The sequence below is a fragment of the Canis lupus genome, chromosome 25 (genome assembly GCF_048164855.1).
Source record: "Canis lupus baileyi chromosome 25, mCanLup2.hap1, whole genome shotgun sequence".
NCBI lineage: Eukaryota > Metazoa > Chordata > Mammalia > Carnivora > Canidae > Canis > Canis lupus.
This window is the reverse complement of record NC_132862.1, coordinates 15782031-15794251: the sequence shown is the minus strand read 5'-3', so window position 1 is coordinate 15794251 and position 12221 is coordinate 15782031. Positions and strand designations below refer to the sequence as shown.

The 12221-nt window shown below is 40.9% G+C and overlaps 1 protein-coding gene across 2 annotated transcripts in view; it reads right to left on the bottom strand.

The window, feature by feature from the left end:
• SYT10 (synaptotagmin 10) overlaps positions 1–10625 on the bottom strand; it is a 67531-nt gene extending 56906 nt beyond the window's left edge. For both annotated transcript variants that reach the window (XR_012017526.1, XM_072798393.1), the window contains exon 1: positions 10419–10625. Coding sequence is in view for 1 of the 2 variants with exons in the window: in XM_072798393.1 (XP_072654494.1) it covers positions 10419–10569 (151 nt within the window). In the remaining variant the exon portion in view is untranslated. The remainder of the gene's footprint in view (positions 1–10418) is intronic.
• Between the last annotated feature and the right edge of the window lie 1596 nt (positions 10626–12221).

Here is a 12221-nt window from a genome sequence, read left to right as displayed (position 1 = left end):
GAAGTAGATTCTATGGGAATAGATTATTGCTTCAGGAAATTGGATGTAGAAAGGAGAGAGAAAGTGAAAACTCTACAGTAGCACATGGAGTTGAGGGAGGTGTTTTATTAGGACGTGCAATACTGAAGCATGTTTTAAAAATTAAGGGAAGGAATCCATAGACAGAGTACATAGAAAGTTAAGCAGAACAAATAATTAATGGGAAGTCTAAAAGGGGTGACAATGGATAGATGGGCTCTGGAACAAAGGACTACCTCATTTTTCCCTTTACAAGTAAAAGAGGATGGTTCTGGAATCAAGTAAGTTTATAGGTCTTTGGGCAGAAAGTCAAGTGACTTCTTGTCTGTCTAAAATTTTCAATGTCTCTGGATAGTTAGTTAAAAAGAATCCATTATGCATTTGTCTTATTATGTCTTGGTAAGACTAAGAATTAATGAAATTTAAAAGTATTAGATTAGGTGTCAAGATAATCAGGTTTAAAATTGCTCAAACTCTGGTTTGATTACATATATAAGCATAACCATTGCTTTACCAGTGTCCATCTAATTATCTGTCTGACATCTCTGACTCCCTTTTGCTATAAAGATCTTACTTTTATTGCGTCTTAATATCTCAAAATAAGGTTACCTAGTTCTGAAAAACTGAGAAAGACAACCCTCTTAGAAAACACAGTAAGTAAAAAAAAATGCTAATTCTTTATAAACTTTCAGTAAAGCAAAACTTTGCTAAAGTCTGTAAAAGCAGACCATAACACTTGCATTCACTGATGCTTGTAAAAAGTGTTATATCTAATTGTCAACTGCCTATTCAGATGCAAATGTCACACAGAAAAGCACAGACCAATAGGCATGCTCTCAATTTCCATCACCATTGCCTTAATTGATATTCTTATCTGTGTTTCTGTATCATTTTATTTAATTTTAAAATTCTAGTTCTTTAGTTTTCAAAATGTACAAAGGTGATTTCTTGTAATTAATCAAAAATTATAATTTAGTTGATATTCCAAGCCTTTTCTTTGGTTGCTTCCCATTATTGCCAGAACAAATTTATTGTATCATTCTATAGAGAAAGAGGGGGAATAAAACTCAAATTAGCAATTCTTATTCAAAGAAAGTTGAGGAAAACTGCATCTAAGATGAAAATGTGGAATTATCCTTGAAGTTAAACTATTTATCCTATTACATGGTATTACAGTTGACCCTTAAACAATGAGGGGATTAGGGGCACCAAGTCCCAGTTGAAAATCTCCATATAACTTTTGACTCCCTAAGAATTTAACTATTTTTATTTAATTTAGTTTTAGTTTAAAAATATTTTATTTATTTATATGAGAGAGTATGTGTGCACAAATGGGTGGAGGGGCAGAGGGAGAGAGACAAGCAGACTCCCCGTGCAGGGCTCTATTCCAGGACGCTGAGATCATGCTCTGAGCCAAAGTCAGACACTTAGCCAAATGAGCCATCCAGGCGTCTCTGTTTTTTTTAAGTAGGCTCTGATGCATGGCCTACACTCAGGATCCTGAGATCAAGATCGGAGCTGAGATCAAGAGTCAGAGGCCTAGCTGCCTGAGCCACGCAGGCACCCCAAAAACTTAACTATTAATAGCCTACCATTGACCAGAAGCCTTGCCAATAGCATAAATGCTGGATTAACATGTATTTTGTATATGTATTACACACTGTATTTTTATAATACAGTAATCTAGAGAAAATACAATGTTATTAAGTCATAAAGAGAAAATACATTTAGAGTACTTACCGTACTATAAAAACCCACATGTAAGTGAATCTGCACAGTTGAATCCCATGTTGTTCAAGGGTCAATTCTTAATATAATAGGGCATAATTGTGATTTCTCTAACAGAGGGACAAAATAACAATGACTTACACAAGGGAGAAGCTTATTTCTCTCTTGTGTAATTAACTGGCCCAGTATAAACAGGCCAAGGCAATACACATCAGCTCCAAGGAGTCTACAATCCTGATTTCTTCTCTATTTTTGTTTTGCTATTCAGGTTTTTTTCTCCTTAAAGTCCAAGATGGCAAGTTACCATGCCCCGGTTACAGGCTGATTGGTGATAGAACAACAAGGGAAAGGGAAGGTGAGCGTATGTCCTTTGATTTTAAGGGCACAGCCTTGAAGTAGTAAACATCACTGCCGCTAACATTCTGAAGGGCAGATTTAGTCACATGGCTGCACCAAACCAAAAAGAAAGCTCAGAAAAGTTGTCATTTTTAAACTAAAAAAAGTTTTTAAAACCCATTTTAATGCTCCCATATCCTTAAACTAAAAATAAAGGATCCTGATGCTGGTAAATAAAAAGGGAAAACGAATACTAGGAAACCAGCAGTTTTTTTTTTCATCTATAAATCCAATATGTAATCAACATACCATCCTTGCAAAAATGCCTCTTATATTTTCCATTTTAATTGCATTGACTTTTGCCTTTTTCTTGAATTTCACCAACTGATAAACAATGTTAGGTTAATACTATACATGATTATAAAATGCAAATTTGAAACATTTTGATTTTCTGAAATCAGAATATATTTTAGTATCAATGGCTTGTTACAATCACTAAAAGCCAGGAAATAAGTGTGCATAACTTATTCTTAGCATGTGCTAAAGCAAAAGCATCAGCATCAAAAGTCCTAGAAAGCCAAGTCTAAGTGGCTTGAAGGAAAACATCAGAGGAAATAGTGAAGCCTAGCCCTAAACCTCACAAGCCAAACTTTTAATGAGGATAGGTGGAGAAAGCAGTGAGTCTAGTGAGTTTGCCAACACTGCTAACATTGCACATAACTATACAGGTAGCTTAGAGCACACCACCAATGGCCTCTATATCTTTAATTATTTTAAGGAGAAAAATGCACTTTTAATACCCTTGACAGCATTCTTGATGTCACAGAGCCCAAAAATAAGTGGAAAACAACGGTATCACTAATTCTGAATCAAAAAGTCATGTAGGAGAATCACACTCAACTTTAATTTAAAATAATTTTAGGCAATTTGTCTTTTATATTTCCTTTTTATGTTTTTACAAAAGATTTTTAAAATTTATGTCAGTTTTAAAAGAAGTCTTTTCATTAGTGTGAAAAAAATTTTATGTGAAAAAAGGACATCAAGACACAATTTAATTAACTACATTCTTTTTCCTTTTTGGTATCATATAAAATAATGGTGCTTCTTATAATCAAAAGCATCTTAGATTCAGTCAAATATGGTATCAAATATGGTATTAAATATAATATAAAAGTACCCAAACTTATAAAAAAATCTTCACACATGTTCTTAATCATCTATGTGATTGTCTATTCTACATTTACAATAACTTGAACTATGCACAGTGTTTAATTAATGGCACGAGTACATTTTAATGTCTGGCACAGTGGCTTTCACCTAAGTGTTCAATAAATATTTGTTGGATAAAAGCATAATGCTAAAACCACCTCTTGGACACAGTAACAATTTATACTAACCTATTAGAAATGATAATATACTTCTTGATATTGCTTTGTCCATTATTCCTATAAATCTATGACTACTGAAACAGAACTAAAAAGGAATAATAAAGACTGTAAACAGTAGTCCTCGTTGTATGATTAAAATAATTCCGCAGTATGAACAAATTGACAATTACAAGTAAGTTTTTTTTAAAACGACTGTAACGTTGTCTCAATAGAATGTTAAACAGTAGATCTTAACACAGTTCAGAATCCACCTGGAAGGAAAAAAAAAAGTTAATATTGGTCCTCCCACCTCCATCATTCTACTGTTCTAGCTCTGAGGCATCAGAGTCCAATTTCATGATTTTATAATCATATATTTATATATACACACAGCTTTATTTTCTGAGAGTCTACCTAAGCTATGTTAATGTCAGCTCTTACAGCTTCAGTGGTCATTTAGGATATTTAATATTATAAGGAAAAAAAGAAAACTACTTTATTATATAATAACAAGAAGCACCTCTTCAGTCAGGGATTCTCTTTCTAAACTTCACCAATGCTGGATATTCCACCAACAGAGAAAATCGATATTGTACAAATTAGAAACCAGGAAAATAATTCACTCACCTTTAATAATAACACTTCCTATTTTTTTTTTTTAAATAACACTTCCTATTAGGAGGTCTAATTTTCTTTGGCATCATAACAATGTTGATAATGATATATATAGATGATTGCTTAACTTATGTACCCAAAATATGGTAGGAAAATAAAGCAAAAAAGGTTTTAATGTATTATTTTTCCAATTACAAAGTAATAAAAATAATTTAGCCAACAATTTCCTATCTGTTTTCATTACAGGCATATTTATGGACATACAAAAGAAGCTATATTTATAATTATATAGGTTCTAAGTTGTACATTTCAAACACACTAAAATCTTTTTACATAATTTTACTGTTCAAATAAATCAATTATATTTAGCTAAGAATTCATGAATAAACATTCATGTGCTCTTAATTGCAGATGCATTCATGTACTCAAGAAAAATAAATAAAGAATGTTGTATGTTATACTATATGACAGTATATCTAATAAAAAGAAATTTTGGGATCTGGGCCATAATTACACACTAAGAAATCTTATTAATACTGGTGCCTGGGTGACTCAATTAGTTAAGCATCTAACTCTTGATTTTGGCTCAGGTCATGATCTCAGGGTTGTGGGATGCAGCCCGGCATCAGGCTATGTGTTCAGCAGGGAGTCTGCTTCTTTCTCCTTTTCCCTCTGCTCCCCCGACTCATGCTCATTCTCTCTCTCTCTCAAATAAATCTTAAAAAATACCTCCCAATATTCCACTAATTATAGCCAATAGTATAATAATAGCTAAGAGCCTATCTTTACAAACATTTGTTCCAGTTCCCTATTGCACCAAGAATGCCCCCAGGAAATCTTCCTACTCCTACTTTTTGTGAACCTATGATAGAATCTAAGGAGCACTGGGTTCTTTTCCTAGTTGCATCATTAACTAGCTGATTTGAGGGAAAGTTGCTAACTTTTCCTGCCTCCATTTTCACCACTGCAAAATGATACTTTCTAGTTCTAAATAGTATGACTAGTAGGCATTTGAATAATGATGATTATTTTCCCATGCTATTTTCTACTTTAGCAAACAGACTTTTTTTTTTTTACTACCATCAATTGATATTTTAAATAGATATTCCCACTTTTCTAGAACTTCAATAAAGTCAACACTTGCAAATTTAGCCACTGGATCTTAGAGTTACCTGAATGCACTCTGGGAAAAGTCGGTGGACATCCAAATAGGGTACAGTTGCTTTTTCAGGAGTATGTTGCTCATATTCTAGGTTTTAAATACCTCAAATGCTCTAATTTCTACCATTACATAAACTACATTTTTGTGTGTGCCTATCTACCTAGGATACTGTATTGGATACTGGAGATACAAAGACACAAATATATATATTTTAGTTTCAGAGGGATTTGGGAATTATTAGATAGTACCCATCATTAAAAATAAGGGAAGTTGGAACGCCTGGGTGGCTCAGCGGTTGAGTGTCTGCCTTGGGCTCAGGGTGTGATCCTGGAGTCCTGGAATCTCCCACATCGGGCTCCCTGCAAGAAGCCTATGTGTCTGCCTCTCTCTGTGTCATTTATGAATAAATAAATAAAATCTTTAAAAAAGATAAGGAAAGTGGGTTCTTGAGGATAAATTCATTAATTCATTTATTCTTTCATTCATTTAACAAATATTTTTTGAGACTACTAAGAGCCACAGATTTTTCTAGGTAGTAAGGATAAGACAGTAAACCAACCACTGCTCTCAAAGAGCTTATATTTTACTGACAATGTACACATCAGGAAGCACACAAGTACATTTTCAAAACAAAGATAATTTTAATTGCCATTAGAGATTCCAATAAACATTTGTGATGTTTATGTTCTGCCAGGTTTTTGTGCAAAAGAAATCTTGTAAATATATGCAAGTGCATTCTATTTGGGTTTTTTTTGTTTTTTTGTTTTTTGCATAAAACAAATAACAATGAGGTCTAACTTTTTGAAGAAAATGAGATTTGAATGAAACGGGCAGCTATAGATCTTGTACATATAATCATTTTTGTAAGGATCAGATTTCAGAGATTCACTGCTCATGTAACAAGGAAATATAGATCTTAGTTTGTTTCGAGAAAAAAAAAAGATTAAAGCAAAGAAGGTCCTGTCAATATTGGCAAATACTGATATCTCAGAATTAAGAAAAACAGATGTTTGTTCAGACTGGCTTGGCCTTTGAAGGTGGTTGTTCATTTCACTTTGGAGCAAATGAGACCAAATGCAATATGTATTGATGATCATGTAAAAATGACACTAGAAATAGAAGGTGGCCATTCTTCACTGGAATGACATTGTGGAAGACGGAAAAAATCCTCTCATACATCTTTCATATGGGTTTATCTGAATTCACTAAGGTTCAATTACTCTTTCTCAGACCCACAAGTCTTGAGGAAAAATTTCCACTATATTTCTAAATTATAACTTTAAAAAAAGATTTTATTTATTTATTCATGACAGAGAGAGGCAGAGACACAGGCAGAGAGAGAGAGAGAAGCAGGCTCCCTGCAGGGAGCCCGATGTGCAACTCGATCCCAGGACCCTGAGATCATGACCTGAACCAAAGGCAGACACTCAACCACTGAGCCACCCAAGTGCCCTTAAATTATAATTCTTTACACAACCATTAGAATGTGTAAAACTCAGTGGTGTAGTGAGACAAGAATTATAAATTGACTGAGTAGTCATTTGCTTTGTGTCTGTAGAGAAAAATCTATGAAACACCCTTATTCTTTTTAAGCCTTTATCATAGACTTAAATGCTATAATCTCAGAGGAAAATCATGATGTAATTTAAAAATTTTTCTTAGTCATTTCTTTTATTAGTCAAGTAACTTCACAGAAATTCTTTGATAGACCTACATACCCCTACATCTAGGAAATTGAGGAACACATGTATGAATTTAGAAAAATTTGTTTAAACTTTTATTTTAGAATTTTTAGTCCAAAATTAAAAGTATAAAGTGCAAAATTAAAACAATGATGAATGATGGGGCGCCTGGGTGGCTCAGTTGGTTAAGTGTCTTCCTTTTGGCTTCCGTTCAGGTCATGATCCCCGGGTGCTGGGATCCAGGCCCAGATGGGGCACCCTGCTCAGTGGGGAGTCTGCTTCTCCCCCTCCCTGCCACTCCTCCGTTTGTGCTGTCAAATAAGTAAAAAAAAAAATCTAAAAAAAAAAAAAGGTGAATGACATGTTTATTTAAAATATTCAAATTAAGGCTAGGTCATTACAATTATGATATGACTGTGCACTGGGTTTGGTTAGTTATGTTTTGCAACGTCTCCCTTTTAAGCAATATGCTTTCCTAAAACCTCCTAAGCATTTGGATATAAAGCAGCAATTAAAGACTGACCAGCAATGAATCCCAATGCAGTTCAAAAACTATTATGTATATTAGCCACAGTCTCTCTGAAAAATAACATTTCAGGCAGATATATTGTTTTGTATTTCCACTAAGCATTCTAGTATTAAATCATATTATGCATGAAGATGAATTTAGTGGGTGACATGTCTATGGGGGGGGTATCAGTGGTAAAAGAGGACAAAAATTTGATTTTCTAAAAATTGCACATGATGAATTTTCTAGTGTATGAGTAATGTTGACATTAATAATGTCTCTAATAAACTATTAAAAAAAGTAAGCTAACTAGTGTTGGCAGATGCAATCTATGTCTTCACAAATTTTATGAAAACATAGGATTGGTCAACTTGATTGGTAGATCCTTAATGCCAATAACACGGCTGCTGCTTCTGCCACTGCTGTTATAGTAAAGAGGATGGTTTTTATTGGCACCTAAAGAACCAAGAGAATATCTTATTTATATATGTGATTCATCAGGTCTTTAATGTAGAATGTCTTTAAATGGGATTACCAGAATTTCTCTCCCTCTACTCCTATGTGAAGGAATCTAAAAATATACACAATCTGGAAGCCTGCAATTGTCACTGCAACCTTTGAATAACTGACAGCATATGGGCAGTGCTGATTAACGTTCAAAGTAAATAACCACTGGAACCATTCAATGTCGATGTCCTTCTATTAATGTGTTTCCCATTAAACAAACAGTGAGTAGAAGGATCACCTATTAGGAGTGTTTTTACTTAGGGACCTAGAATAAAAGGCACAAGTACACGAGTTATAAGAAAATAAGGAACAAAGTGAAGCTGAGTGACTAATTAATACAAAGAGTCAGTAAAATATTATTTGGATCCATTTCACAAATATCTATTGGTGTTGGGAGTCTATTTGTAGATTAAAATATTTTATTTCTAATTGTTGCATAGATTTACAAATGGAATATGTAATCTTACACATCTTTATATCTCATATACAACCTAATAGAAGGTCTTTAGTGGTAGCCACTCAAAATATATTCATATATTCAAATACCCGATTTGGATAGTATATATATATTTCCCTTAACAGGAGAAAAATATCTATGTAATTGTTTTAGACTAGTTTTCCCCCACTTTTTCTTCCCAAGGGAAAGTCCAAAAGGAATGAGGACTACAACTTCTTGTGGTGCTTAGGACAAGCTCAAAACCCTTTCTGCAATTCATACACTGTATTTTACCTTAAATTTATATGGTTGTGTACTTAGAAAGCCTTATAAGCCAGTAATTGGTTTCCAAACTTCACAAATTGTCCTCATCACCAGCCAATCTGAGACCCAGGAAACCACTGCTTGGTGTGAGATCACAGTTGGATCATAGCATCCAAATGACCAAATTACAGGTCTTTAAATTTAAATTCTTTAATTTCTTCCACTATACCCCCTTCTCTGAGTCTTCTGTTTAGCAGGTCTATGCCTAAAGATAGTCCGGAAGACTTTATCCCATAGCGCCACAAAGGACTTTTAAGGTCACACTATTTTGAGTGTTTAGCTCCTGCTCAGCAACCACACACACACACACACACACACACACACACACACACGACAGGCATAGACACAAAATTCACCCAGTCCCTTCCACTACCAGTGACTGCATACATTCCGAGGAATTCACACCTACTGAACAAGAGGTAAAGCCTGGTGTTTGTATGTTCTCAACATGTCTAAGTGTTCAGCATGTGGACAGCACCAGTCACGTATCACTCTGCCCCGGGTGCAAGTAGCAGCATCTCAGTTTCTGCCAACTGCAGACAGAAAGAAGCCTCTCTCGGTTCCTGTTGCCATGATCAGAGAATCTGAAAACCCCGAAGATCCTCCATTTAAAAAACTGGCAGGAAAAGCTAACCCACATCTCTCCCCACTCCCACTGCCTCTCCCTTTTCTTTGGTAGTGGTGGTGGGCCGGGGAGATTGGCTAGGGGAGCCCTCGCGGCCGCCTTCCCAGCCTTCCCGGGCTCTCTGCGGTCGTGCTCCCTCCAGGTGAGCGGGCCAGCTGTCACCTGCTGCCCTGGCTCCCCTCCAGCCACGAGGCCCCGCCAAGAGCGCACAATGACAGGGGAGCAACGGGACACAAACACCACCCAGGGCAGGAAAGGCGATCTTGCGGCCGGATGCCGAAAATCCAGAAACCAGCGCTGACCTCCCAAAGCAACAAGTGACCCTCACAAGGGACTCACTCTCGAAAGCACACGCGGCCCGCAACTCTGGAGTCGCTCGTTGGCGGGACCAAGCGCAGCGCTGCACAAGCCACACATTGCGCATGTGGTTAAAACCCTACCCAAGCGCGCGACCCACCAGGAGTTCTGATGCGGTTGCCCCCATCCGCCGAGAAAACCCGGTCTCCTGGGGTCTCCTGGGGCTTCTTCCCAACCCCGCACCCCCCAGATTTCTGGCGGTCCATGTCCTTCTCCATCCCATCCCATTTCTTAGCAACTTTCCTGAACGGAGAGGGAGGATGCCCGTGCGCTGGGGGTGTCTCTGGAAAGGATTTACAATCTCCTCCTCTTTCTTCCACTTTATGAAACGTGACTCGAGCCTTGGTTTCCGTCCCCCACCCCCCAAAAAACTGGATCGATAAGCTCTGCTGCTGTTTCGCCACCGTTGCCAAGAAGCCCTATAAAAATCCTACTTGCTAAGGGGGCTTGGGCGCTGTCAACAGCCCGACAGGTTGCAGCCGCCAGTTACCCCTCCCGGGAACCTTGTCTGCTCCCGCAGTCCCGGGCAGCCCTATTTGCAAGGAAGGGTCTTGGCTTCCGCGCAGGGAGTCCCGGGTCCGGCCGCTTCCCCGGCCAGAGGGGGGCGCGGGGCGCGGGGCGCGGGGGCGCAGCCGGGCGGGCGGAGACCCGGAGGCGCGTCGCGAGCGGCCCACGGCCGAGGTCTCGGGAGCCGAGCGGACACTCGGAGCCAGGTAGGGAGGCGCCGCGCCCCTCCGAGGCCGCCCCGGTTACCTGTGCTGCTGGCGCCCTGGCTGCCCCTGTCCCGGGGGAAGATGCCCGAGCACTTCTCCCACTCCACCTGGCCCGCGAAGCACAGCTCGGTGACGATGTGCAGCGCCTTCTGGCACAGGCTGCTCACTCCGTCCTCCTTGTGGAAACTCATCTTGTGGCCTCGACCCCCCCGCGGGCCGTCCTCTTGCCCCTTCCCGTCGCCTCGAGGCTGGCTGCTCGGGCGCCCTAAGCCATCGCGCGCCCGCGGGGCGGCGGGCGGGCGGGCAGCGCGGTGCTGCGAGGCGCAGCTCAGGGCCCGCGGGTCGGCCCCATGCGCGCGCGGCTGCGGCGGGAGCGGGGAGCGCGGAGCGGGGAGCGGGGAGCGCGGAGCGGGGAGCGGGGAGCGGGGAGCGCGGGGCACCGCGGCGGCGGCGAGGCTCGCGCCAACTCTCCCGCCGCGCCAGGCAGGCGGGGCGAGCAGGGAGGGAGGCCCGGCCCGGAGCGCCAGGGGAGGGCGGGGGCCGGGGGGCGTAAGAATGCCGGGGCCTCGGCTCGCTAGGACGCCCCCCTCCTCTCCCGGCGCCCGGCGGCCGCGCGTCCAATCGCAGCCCCGCGCGGGCCCCGCCGCCCCGCAGCGCCCCCTCCGCGCGCAGCCGGGGCTGGAGTTGGCGCCGGAGGAGGGGCGGCCCCGAGGCCGGGGTGTCGGCGCAGGGCGGGGGGGGGGGGGGCGGACCTGGTCTTCCGCGGCCCTTCCCCAGCGGCAGCCCCGCCCCCCCGCGCCCCGCAGCCCGCGGCCCCGCCAACTTGGCTCCACACCTGTGCGGCGCTCGCGGGTTGAACCGCTGGGACTCCACTGAACACAAGCGGAAAAAGTTAAATTTAAGAAAAAAAAAAAAAAAAAGGATCAATGAACATCCAAGTCAGACGTCTGTACGGTAAAGAAAGGTGTGCCTGGAAAGCGTGTTTTAAATGACTCCTGATGGGGACACCTGGGTGGCTCAGCGGTTGGGCACCTGCCTTTGGCTCAGGTCGTGTCCGGGATCGAGGCCCGCGTCGGGCTCCCTGCGTGGAGCCTGCTTGTGTCTCTGCCTCTCTCTCTCTCTCTGTCTCATGAATAAATACATAAATATTTGAAAGAAAAAGGAAAAAGATTTCTAACGATGATGGTCTAGAGGCAAAATGTATCCCACAGTTCTTTTTATGGCTATCTCTGAAATTCACCATAACGTGGGTTTCCTGTTTACCCAATTCAGGGTCTGGGTTTTTTTAATTTATGCATAGTGAATAGTCAGATTTTAATTTATTGCCTTTAATTTGTACTTTAAAAAAAAACTCATTTTGTAAAGGGAAATGTTATTTATATTAATACTCACTGTTGATTAATCGTAATTGGCAATTGAGAATGCACAATTTAGGGCACCTACCTGGGTGGCGCTCAGTGGTTGGGCGGGCGGCTGCCTTCAGCTCAGGGTGTGACCCCGGTGTTCTGGGATCAAGGCCCGCATTGGACTCCCCGTAGGGAGTCTGCTTCTCCCTCTGCCTAGGTCTCTGCCTCCCTGTGTCTCTCACGAATGCATAAATAAAATCTTAAAACCAAAATGCCCAACTTATCTTCTTTGTCATTCTTTTTTTTTTTTTTTTTTAAGATTTATTTATTTATTTATTCCTGAGAGAAGCAGACACACAGGCAGAGGGAGAAGCAGGCTCCATGCAGAGAGCATGTGAGACTGGATCACCTGGATCAGGTCCTGAGCTAAAGGCCGCCCGGACTGCCCCTCATTCTTGCATAGAAATCCTGAAAACAAGGCGTGGGTGTTAAAAGGG